Genomic DNA, 15,905 nt, shown 5'->3' with positions numbered 1-15,905 from the left:
ATGAACGACAGTGGCGTGATACTGGTACTTGGTATCGACGGCTGCCTGAAATCTGAGGGAACCAGGCTAATTAGGCTGATCTTGGAATTGGCAAGTCTGGACAGGTAGATCGACATGGGATGTTGCGGATGCTGACATTTGGTATTCGAATTGCATCATTAAGAATTCTATGGGATATCGTAGACATTGAACATGTGTCTTCAGCCGCTTGCAGCTTTCAAGATTAACCAACAACAACCAAAAAGAGGAGCGAATTATATACAACCATGTAATAAGTGACAATTCGCTCAATATAGCAAATGGTATACTTATCATCTTTTTCTCCCATTCCTTATCGTAATCCCCCCGACTGCGTCTAGAAGTTCTCTTTGCCCCACACGTAACTAAAGCCTGGCTCAGAATACATGTTGCACTTGACGTGGAGCGTGGAACCAAGACCCTTGGGTCCACAGAAGAAGACACCGGCTTCGGCGGGTGAGTGAATCTTGCGAATGGACTTGAAGATCATGTCCCAGTTGGGACGACCGAAGTTTGTGGGTGCGCGGAGACCGGTGATGGCGTCTTGCTCTGCGTTTGCGTCGTTGATCATGATGTTTGTCGCGTCGTCTGCCTTGATCTTTGCTGTGAGGTACTGTGAAGATGGTTAGTAGACTGCTAAGAGCCAGCGATGGACATGAAACTTACGGTGTGGATCTCGATGTGATCATCGATATCTTGCGCCTCAATAGCCAGCAGCAACGATCTGAACCATTCGAAAGATCCGAAGTCTCTGCAAATCCAGAAGAAGTAGACCTTCCTCAGTCTCGTACGGGATCCTTGAGGGTAGTTCATGCGATACCAGATACTCTTAAGAATGGACGCGAAAGGAGTGACACCGATACCGGCACCACAGAGGACGGCGACTTCGAACTTGAACACATCCTCAGAGGCCGAACCGAAAGGACCGTCAATGTAGACTCGGGGAAGAATTTGACGCAGGGCAATCTCCTCGCTGGACCCGCCCTTCTCGCCCTTCTCGCCAGCTGGCTTCTTGTCTGTGTTGCAGCCAAGCGCCTGACCGAAGGCCTTGGTGAAGTTACCAACCATACGAATGTGGACAGAGATGTAGTCTTCCTCGGGTGCGCTGGTAAGCGTGAAGGGATGGTATTGCCAGATGGAGATCTCAGGGCAGCACAAGAAGATGTACTGTCCAGCGCGGGTCTTGGTGTGCTCCTTCTTGATCTGAACTTCGCAAACGTTGCTGGGATGCTGGATGACCTTGGAGATGTACGTCTTGTGTCGTCCTCGTACTTCACGGGCAATTCGCTCGGCCAGGTACGCAAATCCACCATACATCCAGTACTCCCAGAAGACACCGATACCGTCGCAGAAGGGCGCAAAGTCGGGCTGGATCATGCAGAAGGCTCCGTGGATGGACCAGAAAATGAAGAAGACGATGAACAGATGGTGCATGTACCAGAATCGTTCGAAGTTGGCGCGACGAGCCTTCTCCGCAGCCGTGACAGCGATCGCCATGAGAGCAGTCAGCATAACGTAACCACTCCATCCGGGTCCAGTTGCAAGGTTGGCAAGGATGAAGCCCATGAATCCCAGGTTGTTGGAAGCCGAAAACTTGGCAAGGTTGTTCCAATGGGCGATAGTGTGGACCCACGAGAAGAAGACGATAGACCAGGCGACCAGCTTGTGGAAGGTGATGTTCTTGTCGAACGGAATAACGTCGTTCAACGGCGTACGACGAGCCATGGAGATTAAGTTCCTGCACACCGGGAAGAGGATGAAGGCAACGTCGACGTGTAATACGAGAGCGGCTGAACGAGCAATGGGGAAGGTCAGACCAAAGGTTTGTCTTGAACCAATGGAGTTGTCCTAGGATGTGTGAGCGGTATTCGTCGTGATCTGAGCTATTCTTCCATACCTTTAGCCCATAGTTCATCATACCAAAGACGAAGACCATGACGTGCAATATCGCAAATGTAAAAACAAAACTATATACGTTAGTTGAGGCTCTTCACATGCGGTGTAGTGCAACATACAATCTTCGGTAACCCTCATTGACCATCCACACATCGAACTTCTCTTTCCGGGTCAACTCTCGCGCCTTTTGGTCCGACATCTCTCCGGACATGAGCATGCGCGTCAGCGGCGGCCATCGTGACCGCTCGCGACCTGTGAGACTGGTGGTGTACGACATAGTTGACAGAAGAAGCGAACGTAGCAGCGATTGGGTGCGTGTTGTGGATGCCGATGATCTTCAGACCTGCTGAATGTGGCCGAAGTAGCAATGAGATCAAAGAATGTCTAAGTAATCTGTACAAAGGTTAGATCAAAGCCACCAGGGACAACGACGCCATGGTACAGAAGCCACGTGAAAGAATGGATTGACTTACTAAAAGTGCCCGCACAAAAGAAGAGAAAAGGTACAGGAAGAGGCGTTCAGTCACCCGGCTAAAGAGGCACCGGCATGAAATCGGTCGAGTCTTGGGGTGAGTAGGGGAAACAAAAGCCTATAAGCCAACGTTGCAAGGCGGCGAACAGAGAGAAAAGCGGCTACGACGGGGGGCAGGACAAGTCAGGTCCGCTCTGCCATTAGCGAAGTGGATCAAGGGTATCAGTTCGTCAGATGGCTTGGAAGATGAGCAATCCAGGGCCCAAAGAGCGAAACGGTAGCAGAAGTCGAACCATCTTCCATGGCTTTGCACTGCGAGCTGCGACACAGCAAGCTCCGCCGTCTACCAGCGCGTATCGCAACGGGATCATGACCAATTAGGGACGCGGAATGGCGTGGCTAGGGCTAGACGCATGCCAAGATGGAGCCCTGAAACATGAATGGCCATGCGCTTTAGTCTTCGGCATGCGAAATGGCAGAGCGAGGCGTTTGAGAGGTGTTTGGGACGTGGGAGGCTAAAACCTAGTGCGTTAGAATGGGGCGCCTCCCTGGGCACCTCGCCCCTGCCTAGGCAGTCGGTGGGTTGAGCCTCAACTGCCGATGGTGGCCTTGACTTCATCGCCATGCTCCGACTTTCGACCGCCTTCCCATGTGGACCTGGTTACAAGCTTCGATGGTACACGATAATCTCGCGGCATGGCTGAAAGTGACAGCTGTAAGGGGCGGATGCGCTTGGTGTTCGCACGCCTTGGCTGAAGCTTGGGATGGGTTCCACGACTGATCACGTCCAGTCTCATGATTGCAATTCATTCGACTGCTCCCATACGACGTTCGCTCTGCATACACGCACAGGTCTTCACATGTCGACGATCCAACGGCTGTGGCGTCATCGACTTCTGATCGGAAATCGTACTCGGTCGGTGGTATTTTGCATGCTGCATGTTTTGAACGGTGCGTAGCTGCTAAATCCGATCTATTCCCGTCCAAACATCTCCGGTCTTGGAACCAAAACACCGTGGCCCAGATCCACCTGACGCTTCCATATCAAACAAGAAGCTTTGGTGCTAAAACAATGACAGAATCCACTACAGCTTCAGGAAACCACCAGATGCGGATATCGCCTGACCCGAAACCCATTTCGCGTCGTCGCCACAAAGCCAGGCCACGATTCTTGCGATGTCGTCCACAGTCCCTACCCTGTTCTCAACAGCAGTTTGCTTCAACTGGGCCTCCACGATGTCCTTTGGCACATCGTCCAGCATCTCTGATTCGGTGGGGCCAGGCGCAACCGCGTTGACGGTGTGTCCTGCAGCGCCTAGCTCTTGTGCCAGACTCCGAGTCACGCCTTCTATCGCTGCCTTGGATGCGGTGTAGAGAGTTAGGTTCGCGAAACCTAGGCGGGCGCCTATGGACGACATGTTTATGATGCGGCCTGGTGCTCGTAGATGTGGAACAACTGCTTTGGTTAGCAGAAGAGGCGCGCGAACGTTGACGTCGAATATGGCGGCGTAGTCTTCTGCTGTTGTCTCCGTGATAGATCTGTTCATCAAAACACCAGCGTTGTTGATCAAGATGTCGATCTTGTCACCGAACGCTTCCCTGGTCGCTAACACAATCTTTTCAGGCGCATCGAGTTGTCTAAGGTCCGCCTGAACAATTCTTGATGCGCTACCATTGCCAAGTGATTCGATCTTTGATGCAACCTCCTCCGCTAGCTTTCCGCTCTTTGGCGATGTGTAGACGAGCGTGACCTATTTCACATATGAGTGTCTTGATTGACTTGATTCGAAGTCGTTGGACTAACCTTTGCTCCTCTTCGCGCCAGCTCTAACGCCAAGCCAGCCCCAATCCCTCGCGAAGCGCCTGTGACGATGGCAACCTTACCCTGTAGAGGAAACATTGTTGGGTTCGATGGAGCAGACATGATGGCAACTTCTCAAGACGTGTTTTGTAGAGGGAGGTGAAGTGGGATCTTTCCATCAGATCTTATAGCACTCCGATGCACCCACATATCTAGTGACATAAGATATGATGAGTGGATAAATTTGATGTGGCGAACCGTACTTGAAATTGCTGCGTTGACGTGAACAGAGTGGATAAGGTCATACGTCATTGGTTCGTTACTACCGATGAATCTCACGAGTGCCGATAAGCTTCGGAGAAGATTGTGCAGCCTGTAGCAAGCATTTGAGAAGACTTTGTAGCAGATGTTGCATGGTTATCGCAGAAGCACAATGATCTTTGGCGTACGATGAAAGAGGTCATGTGAAGGGTTGAATTATGTATTGAATATGAAAGTACAGCAAGTCGTTGGCTCCAAGACGAGAACATCGTGTACTCGTAGGTAATCTGTCTCCAGCCTATGCAACGAGGGGAATAATTTGATGCGCGCTTCAATGCTCCAGCAAGATTTGGGTCCAGGTGTCCGGTCGAAGAGAGGTTGGTGTAGGCCGAGGATGTTGATTTAGGCTCGACGGAGATTCGACTTGTCGATATAGTATAGTCGGTGTCATTATACCAGCAGCTGTAGAGTTGTACATGGCCATTTCCCGCCCGTTTTACGTCGAGCCCAGCATCCTTCTTCCGCTCTCTTTCCAAGATCACCGCTTGATGAAGCCAAGCAACGGGCCCTTCTTTGCATTCGGATCCTTCTTTTTCGGGTACATCTTAGATGTGACGAAGTGGACGTACCATATCAGGGTACCGAAGACTGATAGGCCGAAGATGACGAGGAAGAGGGTGATGACCGGCCGGCCGTCGTTTTGTACCGAGCGCAGGGCCGCAGGGGTGAGGATTGGTGCAAGCCATTCGAAAGCCATGGTGTATTTGTTGGTTGCGTTCGTTGGACTTGGGGAGGTCCCTGCGATAGTATTCGTTCTGCCGGGGGGAGGACGAGCTTGCGATGATGATCAGGGTTCAGACAGCCGGCTGCCACTAAAACGAATGTATAAAGATATCGCCAGCGATGTTGAAGAATCGAAGTAAGGAAAGGAAACGCGATGTTCAATGGCAGCTACAGAAATGCGCAAAATGCGGCACTTAGCGTTCATGTATCTCCACCGCAGAGCCGCTCAAGCGGCAGCGCGACGGCCAAACCAGACTCGTTTCGCGCATGACCTGACCTCTTAGCATCCTTGGCAGATCGCATGATGTTTACAGAAAAGGCCATACACACGGCGTGTAGAGCCATGTTGGACGTAAGGCGACTGTATGATATGGTGATTGTTTCAAATGCAAGGCGGGCCAAGAGACCATGGTGAGACGCTTTCGTTGCAGAGGTTCCGGCGCCCGGCCTAGGAGCTCGCTCGGGCATGGAGCCCTGCAGGGCGTTTTGATGTAAGTTGCAGCTGGTGCCGGGTTGGGTGCGCATCCTCGGATACTCCTGCGTTCTCGGTCCTCGCTCTACTGGCTGTACACCGCATTCCCCCGAATGTCCCGAAGCATAGGTGCCCAGGTATCCACCCACGAAAGAAGTGACGGCGAGTCAAGCAGGGTGGTCACAATGGCCGACCACGTCGCAACTGCCGGACGACTCGGTAAGCTGACAGCTGCGTGCTACCAACACCGCGCCATGATATCTTGTTGTTGTACTGCGTGCAGTGCTGCGATGGCTCGTTGGTGGTGAGGACCAACTCGTCTGATTGCTGGTGGTCTCACGTAATCATGCCGCCCGCTCGGCTGTGATTGGACGCAGGAAAAACGCTCTTTTCACCGACAGTTCGCACAAATAGGCCGCATGGTTCCCAGCCATCCCTCGAGCTTACTGCATATCCACCCTTTTTCACCTGACCAAAATACTCCATTGAAGTTGTTTTGTAAGTGCATTCGCTGCTGACCTTAGGTACCTGGAGAAGCGACATCTCATTCTCACTTTCCACGCCCAGAACCAATCTCGTTGCGCCAAAGGTCACACAGACATACACAAGCTCATTCCGCAGTGTTTGCGTATTCTCTCGTCACAATGGCTCCCCTCCTTAAACCCGAAGACTCCAACTCGCCCACCGAACGACCTGTCTCCCGAGACTCCGCCGAGCGGGGCAAGAAGCGCGCAAGTATGTCCGGTTGCTGCTTCCACGATATTAACCACGGACAACGCTGACGCTACGCTACTGCGCACAGGAACACAGTCAATGCCTCCGCCAGAGCTGCCCAAGCTAGTCGCCGAGCAGCATGCCCCCATCCCGACCAACGACAAAGACACACAGCGCCTGATCGTCGTCCTGTGCAATGCGACGCTGGAGACGTACAAGGCGTCGCATGGCACTGGCCGCGGGCCCGGCGCGCGCGAGGACAAGTACAACCTGCTCAACAGTGACGACCACATTGGCGTAATGCGCAAGATGGGGCGCGACATAAGCGAAGCCAGGCCCGACATCACCCACCAAGTGCGTACAAGAGGAGGTTAGCCAGGTCCCTCAGCTAACGTGGCGCCACAGTGTCTGCTCACATTACTCGACTCGCCAATCAACAAGGCGGGCAAGCTCCAAATCTACATCCACACCTCCAAGAACGTGCTCATCAGGGTCAGCCCTACAGTGCGCATTCCCCGTACCTTCAAGCGCTTCGCTGGACTCATGGTCCAACTCCTGCACCGACACCAGATCCGGTCGACGTCCTCGCAAGAAAAGCTCATCGAGGTCATCAAGAACCCCATCACCGATCACCTCCCTCCCAACTGCCGCAAGGTCACGCTCAGCTTCGACTCCGAGGTCGTACGTGTCAGCGATTACATTGGCGATCTCAACAAGGGCGAGAGTATCGCAGTCTTTGTAGGTGCTATGGCCAAGGGCAACGACGACTTTGCCGATCACATCAAGGACGACAGCATCGCTATTAGCCAGTTTAACCTCAGTGCCAGCGTTGCATGCAGTAAGTTCTGCCATGCTGCCGAAGACGTTTGGAACATCTTCTAGTTCAGCCGACGATCAAGCGCTGGACCTATCTATATTGGACACGCCAACTAGCCCACAAGCAACAACTGACTCACCGCGGACGAGTCGGATCACGGACCGCACAAACGGAAGATAACGGGAACTTTTAGGCTGCAGGACACGCTCATGGCTTAGATCGCAACATCAACAGCCTGAGCGTTACTGCATCTGATTTTGGGCGTCTGCTTGAGGTTTTTTTACAACAAAACAACTACTCTGGCTCAACGCACAACAATCAATCTTCTTTTGAAGATCGCGGGGCAGCTCAACCTACCCCGCACCTGTTTTTCTTTCACCTTGTTCCATCGACACAGCCGCTAGTCTGTATGCGCGCTGTGTTTGGTGTCGTACCACTGGGTCTTGTCATGGCCTGTCATTCGACCTTGAAACGTGGTTGTCAGTAGTTAGCTTGTAGGATATCGCGGCTCTCCATCCACTCTAGGATTCACGAGTAGGAGGATCTTCAGTGTCAGGAATGACATGTCCGGCGAATGAAAAAGTATACTTCACGTCATCTTCGCAGTACGATCCCTTGAACCCCTCTTTCAGGCATACACCTTGTAATTCTCTCGCTCTATGCCTTACAAGGTTAGAATGCATTCTGGGGGCTCATCGCATTTTGCGCGTGTGGCGGGAGGGAAACGGGTAGAACATCTATCCATGGAGCCGCATCGCCGATCTCCCATGATGATCTCGCGTAAACATAGAAAAAGCAACAGCATGGCAAGTCCTACCGACATTTGGGACAACTCCAAGAATCTCCGACGATGCCTGCAATCGTAGCCTCACTACAGCGTCATCTTGGTCCTTGGTTCTTGTGAGAACGATGCCCCATCATCGACGTCACACCATGTCCAATCGAGCGTTGCGACGACAAGTGGCGCGTCCAGACCGCAAATACTCTGTTGCACGCGACAAGCGACCGAAATGCTACGATTCCGTATCCAATGTAGCGTAGTGGGCAATGTGAGGCGTGCGACGACTTAAACCTCTCGCGGCTCCGGGCCGGCGCTCACAACCAATGTCATACACCGACACCTCGCTTACATTAACAAATTTGTTAGCTGCAGACGCAGGACATGTGGCAGCATCACAACATGTTGACAGCGACCTCCTTGATAGCTAACTGCAGCGGTGGGGCGTGCTAGTAGGGTCTGTCCCGCAACGGTATGGAACGCCCTGCTACTCGGTTCACGATGCATCGAGACGCTGCACCTGGACGGGGTTATGATATAAACCTCGAGGTCGTACCGATACTTCCCCCCCTACTCACACCATACATCTCCAACCGCTCCAACTCGATCACACCTCACTGTGTGCATATATCCGCCTCGTTCCCTTCTCAATTCTTCGTTTGGCGATTGTTCTAGCCGCGTCCTGTCGTTCTTGTTCTTCACCGCTGTTCAGCAATGCCCGTCTCCCACATCGGCCTCACGGTATCGCATCTTCCAACTTCGACATCGTTCTTTCTTTCAGCGCTGCAGCCACTGGGCTACCGCTACATCGGCCAATATGGCAACCAAATCGGCCTTGGAATAAATGATTCCGATTTCTTTCTCTGCCAAGAAACGCCTGGGTCAGTACCACAAGGGATCACCAGGCACACCGCAACTGACAGCTGAGTAGCGTAAAAGCCGGCGCTGCACACATTGCATTCACCGCACCTAGCACGACCGCAGTCCGGAATTTCTATACCGCTGCCTTGACCGCCGGTGGTCGTCCTAACGGGGCCCCGGGTGCTCGTTGCGCAGAGGATGGCCATTTCAACGCCGCAGTAATCGACTTTGACGGCAACAGCATCGAGGTTGTCTACCGAAATGGACCTGATATGAGACATGACGGGACCATCATCACGCACAGCAGAGTCATTACATGGCAGAGGACCGTTTCGCAGAGCTTCCGTGAGAGCCCGAGTATCTTCAGCGCTCACACGTGTGCTTCGAGAACTGGCGCAATTCCAGTCGCACCGACAGCCGAATCAGCTGCTCCGAAGGCACCAAGCCCTGTACCCAGAAGCGCCTCTGCGCCCACAGTCGCTCCTGTTCCCGAAGCGACGACAAAATCAGATGCCGGCAGTGGGGCGGCCACGCACATTCTCGGAACATTACTTGGAGCTGCTGCAGGTGCAGCCGTCACATATGCATTCATGCGGAGCGAGCGAGATAGTGCAAAGAAAGAGGCGGACTTCAGCGCCTTCATGGACGCCAAAAACGCGGTCAACACTGCGGCTGGCTTCTTCGCTCAGGCCTCATCCCAACCCCCGACACCCCAGCAAGCCCCACAACCCGCGCAGCCACCTGTCCAGGCCATTGCACCGCCTACACCTGAGCCAGTACACCGCATTGAAGACGACGCGCGATCTTCCTATTCGCGAGCTTCTCAGATCCCTAGGAATTCCGTGCCGCGACAGATCGAGGCTGCGCCGGCCGACTACTACTCACCGTCTCAATTCGAGCGTCCTCGCTCAAGGGCTGCGGAGCCTCTCGCCATCGAATATGCCCCTGCATACTCTGTTGCCCCGTCGCAGACTCCATCGAGGCTCACACCTGCTCACCGCTCAAATACTAGCCCTGAGTTGTTGATGATCGAGAGGGCTAGAAGCACCGTCTCGACAGCCAAGCCCGAAAGTGTCGCAATGACTGCAAAGCCACCGCGACCATCGTCCAAGCCTCAAAGTGTCGTCTCAAAGGCGCAAAGTGTAGCTCACAGTGCTGCGCCTAGCTCCTTCATCTCATCGTTCGTAGCAGACCGCGAAGATGAGAAGAGCAGTTCGGGTAGGTCCAAGGCCAGGTCCTCTCATACCTCATCTTCAAAACATTCCTCGCACAAGGAACACGGTAGTAGTGGTAGCAGCCGAAAGGAGCGTGGCTCATCGCCTTCTCCACCAGCCCCTGCATCCAAGGCTCCGTCTGCAGCCCCCACTAAGGCTGCATCCAAGGCGGCGTCGATCGTCAGTAGCATCTTTAGCCGCGACAAAAAGAAGCACGACGATGATGACGACTTCATCGATGACCTCGACATTGAAGAGCTAAGTGAGGATGATCTTGACACTGTTGTTCCCAGCGACAGCATCTCCCAGATCGGCGACGCACCACGACGCAAACACCGTTCCCACCGGAGCGACAAGTCTAAGAAGGATGATGACGCTGAAACCTCCGTGAGTCACCGCAGGAAGAAGCACAGCGACGAGAAAGAGTCTTCCCGTAGCAAGAAGCATGACGATGAGAAAGAGTCTTCCCGAAGCAAGAAGCACGAGGACGACAAAGAGTCTTCCCGCAGTAAAAAGCACGATGATGACAACGAGTCTATCATGAGCAAGTCATCAAAACGCTCTCACCGTTCGCACCGTTCCCGCAAGACGTCGGCCGACTCGGCCGACGACGAGGACTCTTCGCGCCCTCACCGTTCATCCCGCTCTTCCAAGTCCAAGCCTTCCATTGTCTCGGAGCCAAGTGAGGTATCTACTGTCCGCCCCGTTAAGCCCTCCAAGTCATCAAGAAAGGATAGCCTGACCCAAGGCCAGTACGACAACCTCTTCGACGAAGTCCAGTATGGTACTGGCGCTGTACACGCCTCCAGAGGCGGCCCCACACCCAGCATGGTCAGTGCCGCACGCAAGAACCCCATTCGCAGCATGATCAACCACAACCATGCCACCAAGATGAGGAACTTTGAGGGTAGCCAGGCTGGGCGCGCAAGGGACAGTGATGACTAGCTTTGTCTTTCTTATTCCTCTCTCTGGGGTACTGTATCCCTGCATCGCATCGCGTTGCTCCATTGCTTTTGCTCCTTATGCTTTTGCATCCGCGTAATGTTCTCTCACGTCATTGCGTCATTGTTATTCCTGTCTATCGTTTGCTCCTTTTTAGCGGTCTGGCATTTTTACGGCGCGGCATTGGTATGGCGTCATGTTTTGCTTTGTACGACTATCATAGATTAGAATTAAACGAAACGCAATGAATACAAACGGTATATGGGTGGATTGGGAAAAAAATCTTTGTCAGACCAGATGCTTGTGATAGTGTGTGATGCTTCCCTTGATGCACTTTACATCGACTTCCTGCACATCCTTGACATGATGTTTTCCTCCGATATATGAGCGAATACATAAAGTTTGATTGACACCACAGCAGTCCGCACTATTTCCGACGTTGGGATGCTCCGACCCGATCCGCTCTGCACTCTTATACGCTCTATCATGCCCCAAGCATCTACACCTCGTCTTCAGTGCTCGACTGCTGCCCGTTGCAAAGATGCGTATCGCATCCCTCGTCCTCATCCTCATCCTCATCATTAGGCTGCCAGCCTGGGCAAAGATGCGTACCGCATCCCTCTTCCTTGTGTATGTCGTGAAACTCTGCGTTAATGCAGGTCCCGCCCCTCTCGCTCGGGTCACAAGCCGCATCTGGATGGACTATGAGGCTGTGGTGCCCACATGCGTAAGTGGTGATGAAGAACTTGCACATGTTGCTGGCGGATGGTATGTATGTATAGGTTGATTGGTTCGAGAGGGTGTCAGTGGTGGGTTTGGTCGACGTACTTGAGGGCTTGGACAGGTATGTAGGTTGTGTGTTGGATAGGTATAAGGAGATCTGTGGGAGAGTAGATCTGTAGTCGAAGATATAGGGTAATTTCTTCTTCAATATATGCGGATGCGTGATTGTGATATATGTGACAGGACGTTTATACTTCATGCATGACTATGGGTTCGCATTGGATTGACATTGATCATTGTAAGATTCCGGACGTAGCAACTCCACACTTCAAACACTCACAGGTCCCCCTTCTCTAACCTTACTCTTGACTCTCCGCCAGCTCACCTCGCGCGGGAAAAGCGCCTCAGGTGGTGCCTGCCCCGGATCACACTCCCAACACTCACCACCTCTTTCCCGATAGACTTGTGTGAAGAAGGTACACTCTGGGTGGCGTGTACAGTTGCGTTTGACCCAGAACTCGTGTTGACATGTACTGTGCTTGAGAATGACTTTTGTACACATCGTGTTCCGGTGGCGGGTGGGTGCGGGGAGCGGGCGAAGTCTGGAGAGGGCCAGATGAAGCCGGCGTCAATCTGCTCTGTTATGTCGTGATTCGCAGGCTTGTATGGTGTTGTAGTGGTTCTGAACTGGCATTTTGTAGAATGAAAGAGTTGTGTGGCAGCGTCGAGCTGTCCAGAAGCGCTGATGCACTTGGATGTATGTTGGGTCAGACTGTGAGCTGTCTAGATGAGACCATGTGCTCTTTCGTTCGACGGTGTTGATGCGCTCGGTAGGACTGATGGGTAATCTTCGTGTCTGACTCGTCTGATGGTGCTATGAATGCTTGACCGTCAGTGACGTTTGATGAGTAGATCAACGATCGGCTGGCATGGCCTTTCGAAGTGAACGAGCGAAGATCACTTACAGCCCTCGTTTCTGTTGGCCAGATAGCTCTAATAAGTTATCGGTATTGCCCAAACAGGAAGTCCACGATAGACACCACACCAACAACAATGCAGGGGAGATCAGGGTCCAACAACGACCCCGAACACATCGTTTCTTCACGCACTTATAAACCTCAAACTCTGCAATCACCCCGCCTTACTAAGCTCGTGCAGCTGAGGAATGTTGTAGTAACCCGCAATCAAGATTTACCCTAGGAGCCCAGCATGCGATCGCCGATTCACCTCCTTCGGGCGTTGCGTCCCACCCAGGTCACCGTTCAAACCGGACCGAAGGTGGTTACAGGAAGGACTAGGCTTGATGTGTGCTGGGAGGCAGTTGAAAAAAGTCTGGCGTGTCGTGTTGGCGGTGGGCTGACTGGCCTAATGTTCCTGGGGGTAGGTGTTGATGAAATGTCATCGCCGATTGCCAGCCTTGCCCTCGGCCATTTCGGAAGCTCGTGCCATGGCGATATAGGATGTTTGTAGAAACATGATCCTTTCTTGAGTTGATCGCCTTTGTCATTGTTCCGAGTGCCGACCAATCGAGAGACCGTATAGAAATCGATATACAACCCTTCCGGGCGACATGTTCTGCACCGTAAGTGGTGAATACCAAATAAAATCGTTGAGCGCATCAGTTCGGAGACAGAAACAGTATACTTATGCATTATTGAGCATATCCTGATTCGAGACAACACTCTCGGTGTGAGCGTTGGCCCTTTATGCGATGCTTCGACCCAATCCCGGTTGCGCAGGACCCGCTTCCCCGACACCTCCTCATTTGCAAAAACTCAAGAAGAGAGCATAAAGACTCTCAAAGAAATGGAAAAAGAGCGAGAAGGAGACATTACTAAAAAGCAACGTCCATGGCGAAGGAAGGTTGTGTGCGCCACATCTGTTTGCGAAGAAATCGGGTATCTTATTCACAAAACATACTACAGTAGCGGATCAAAACGGTGTGAAGTTCAGCTTAACAACAAAGAGTCAGATGGCGCCACCCGCAACGCCCGCGAAATGTAAACCTGTCGAGTTGGTTCTTGATGCTCTGTTCGGTTGGTGAGCCTGACAGCTTCAACAGACCCGCGAGACGCATGTCCGACAGCTTGGGTTTAGTAGAAAGCATCTGGGTTGTTGTCATGGCTTCGGTTTCCATAGCCGTTGTCGACATCATCCAAACTTCGATACTGTCCACCTCCACCACGGCCACGTCCCCGACCGCCGCCGCCACCGCCGCCGCCACCTCCACCTCCACCACGATCTCCACGGTGGCCGCCGCGAGCACTTCCTCTTGATCCATAGTTGTTGTTTCTGTTGTTACCACGACCGCGATCTCGGTTGCCACCACGGTAACCGCCTTGCCGGTCATCTCTATCCCTGCCTCCTCGGCCGTGGTTTGGCCGGTAATTGTCGTTGCGACCATTCTGGTCCTCCTTACGATGAGATTTGTTGGGAAAGTAACTCTCATACTCGCTCTCGTTCGCTGTCTCTTCCTCGATACGCAACATCTGCTTCTCTCCTACAACACTGTCAAACTCGAATGCCTGATCCTGAGGTACGGGATGCCAGTTCACGATACGCGCAGCATCTGCTGGCCGGCCATTCTTGCGAATAGCCAGGACTACCGTCGGCACAGGGTTCTCACTGTAGAACTTTGTTCCCTTGGGTACGGCTTCCACTCTCGCAGCCCAGAGTTTGTTCTCAAAGCAGGAGATGGCTGTCACCTTCCACCTGACCCTGGCACCTATACCGCCAACCTTGTCCAGTATGCTCTTCGGGCACGGTTTGGGTGTGATGAGTATGCTGTTCGCGAGATATCGAATGTCGTCTCTCGGAGCGCCCTGAGGTAAGGAGACGAGGGAGGTCAACTTCTCGGTCACGTCGGAGGGGATCATGTAGCCGGTGTAGAAGACGGTCTTCTTGATCTGATAAGGCGGCGTGCCAGGCGGAGCGCTACCTGACTTGACTTGTATGTTGTGCGCGTTGATCAGCTTCTGTATTTCGGCGATTTCGGCGACGGGATCGAGTTGTGTGGCATTCTCTGGGACCTGTATGACTTCAGTAGTGATGGGTCTGCGCGACGCCTGGTTCTGCGCCCTGAGCAGGTCCTCGTTGAACTGGAAGAAGAAGTCGCGGAAGGCCTTGGTATGCTTCACGCGGTCCTCGTAGATGTTCAGCTTCTCGGCGTCCTTGTATGTGTAGACGATGTCCTTGAGCAGCTCTTGCTTGAAGTCCATGGTGTTCCTGAACTTCTGGCCTGCGGGACCTATCGCGGGCTTCAGGCAGACCATGTCGAAGTCTAATCGCTTGCTGCGGACCATGCGCTTGACGAGGTCGCCAAAGTCGGATTCTCCTCTGCCAGTCAGAAGCACACTAAGCGCATCCTTCTGGGCCATGGAAGATTCGACGAGCTCGACGATTTGTTCGTTCCACCAGCCTTGCCATGCGCGCGGCTCCTCCTTCTCAATGCCTTCGCCGGTCGCGGCCAGAATGCCCGAGTCGTGCCACCAGCCGCCGTTGAGAAATATGTCGGGCGAGCCCAGCTGGCCGATCGTCGCGCTGTTCCATAGCTGCTTGTTGGGTAGAGGGCTTGCGAATACTAGGAAAGTCAGCCTCGGATGTAGAGGAAGTCGCGATGGACTTACAGGTGTTGTCGAAGTCATAGATGTGAATTGCCTTGACCTCGGATACGGCAGGCAGCTCTTTGTCGTCGCATGACCACCTTTTGAGCGCAGTGACAGTGTGGTATGTCGCCTTTCCGTTTGGCCCTGCGACGGCCGGCCTGGTTGAGGTTGCTAGCATGTCTGGTACGGAGCGTCGGACAGAGTGCGATGTGATGCGTCGGGTAGCGGCGAGGAGCATCCAGCGCGAAAACTACGCAGCAGTGGGCGCTAGGAGGTCCGCGATAAATTGCACACCTTTGGACACGTGCAGCGAGCGGAAGGGTGAATGTTGAGCGAACAGGCTGCGTTTGCGTCGAGTCGCGACACTTTTGGTTGGCCCAAGCTCACTTCGGCCATGAGCTCATCATCCAAGCCACCTGATATTCCTCACCCCCCACGACACCAGAAAGCGCATGCCAGGAAGCACGGCCGGCTCGACCCAAGGCGACTCACACGATACGTGCGTAATATGTCTCTCTTCGGTAACAGAGAGGGCCATCACGTCCCCA

General features: G+C 53.2%; 6 protein-coding genes across 6 annotated transcripts; 2 read left to right on the top strand and 4 right to left on the bottom strand.

Moving 5' to 3' along the window:
- Positions 1–355: 355 nt before the first annotated feature.
- J4E87_003909 (uncharacterized protein) lies at positions 356–2,191 on the bottom strand (the record flags this gene model as incomplete). Its single annotated transcript, XM_049375533.1, has 4 exons — positions 356–631; positions 685–1,866; positions 1,916–1,985; positions 2,034–2,191. 4 exons carry the CDS (start codon positions 2,189–2,191, stop codon positions 356–358), a joined length of 1,686 nt encoding a protein of 561 aa, XP_049234518.1.
- A 1,280-nt stretch (positions 2,192–3,471) lies between these two features.
- J4E87_003908 (uncharacterized protein) lies at positions 3,472–4,286 on the bottom strand (the record flags this gene model as incomplete). Its single annotated transcript, XM_049375532.1, has 2 exons — positions 3,472–4,137; positions 4,191–4,286. The coding sequence occupies 2 exons, from the start codon at positions 4,284–4,286 to the stop codon at positions 3,472–3,474; spliced, it is 762 nt and encodes a 253-aa protein (XP_049234517.1).
- A 700-nt stretch (positions 4,287–4,986) lies between these two features.
- Positions 4,987–5,205, bottom strand: J4E87_003907 (uncharacterized protein; the record flags this gene model as incomplete). Its single annotated transcript, XM_049375531.1, has 1 exon — positions 4,987–5,205. The coding sequence occupies one exon, from the start codon at positions 5,203–5,205 to the stop codon at positions 4,987–4,989; it is 219 nt and encodes a 72-aa protein (XP_049234516.1).
- Positions 5,206–6,347: 1,142 nt separating this feature from the next.
- Positions 6,348–7,299, top strand: EMG1 (18S rRNA pseudouridine methyltransferase; the record flags this gene model as incomplete). The annotated part of the gene is made up of 3 exons (XM_049375530.1): positions 6,348–6,438; positions 6,506–6,771; positions 6,823–7,299. 3 exons carry the CDS (start codon positions 6,348–6,350, stop codon positions 7,297–7,299), a joined length of 834 nt encoding a protein of 277 aa, XP_049234515.1.
- A 1,427-nt stretch (positions 7,300–8,726) lies between these two features.
- Positions 8,727–11,032, top strand: J4E87_003905 (uncharacterized protein; the record flags this gene model as incomplete). Its single annotated transcript, XM_049375529.1, has 3 exons — positions 8,727–8,732; positions 8,802–8,893; positions 8,944–11,032. The coding sequence occupies 3 exons, from the start codon at positions 8,727–8,729 to the stop codon at positions 11,030–11,032; spliced, it is 2,187 nt and encodes a 728-aa protein (XP_049234514.1).
- A 2,813-nt stretch (positions 11,033–13,845) lies between these two features.
- On the bottom strand, positions 13,846–15,595 carry J4E87_003904 (uncharacterized protein; the record flags this gene model as incomplete). The annotated part of the gene is made up of 2 exons (XM_049375528.1): positions 13,846–15,332; positions 15,379–15,595. The coding sequence occupies 2 exons, from the start codon at positions 15,593–15,595 to the stop codon at positions 13,846–13,848; spliced, it is 1,704 nt and encodes a 567-aa protein (XP_049234513.1).
- Between the last annotated feature and the right edge of the window lie 310 nt (positions 15,596–15,905).

The sequence above is a fragment of the Alternaria ethzedia genome (genome assembly GCF_023757985.1).
Source record: "Alternaria ethzedia strain BMP 0044 chromosome Unknown scaffold_7, whole genome shotgun sequence".
In the NCBI taxonomy this organism is placed as follows: domain Eukaryota; kingdom Fungi; phylum Ascomycota; class Dothideomycetes; order Pleosporales; family Pleosporaceae; genus Alternaria; species Alternaria ethzedia.
Note: the sequence above shows the minus strand (reverse complement) of the source record. Positions and strands in the feature narration are given on the sequence as shown.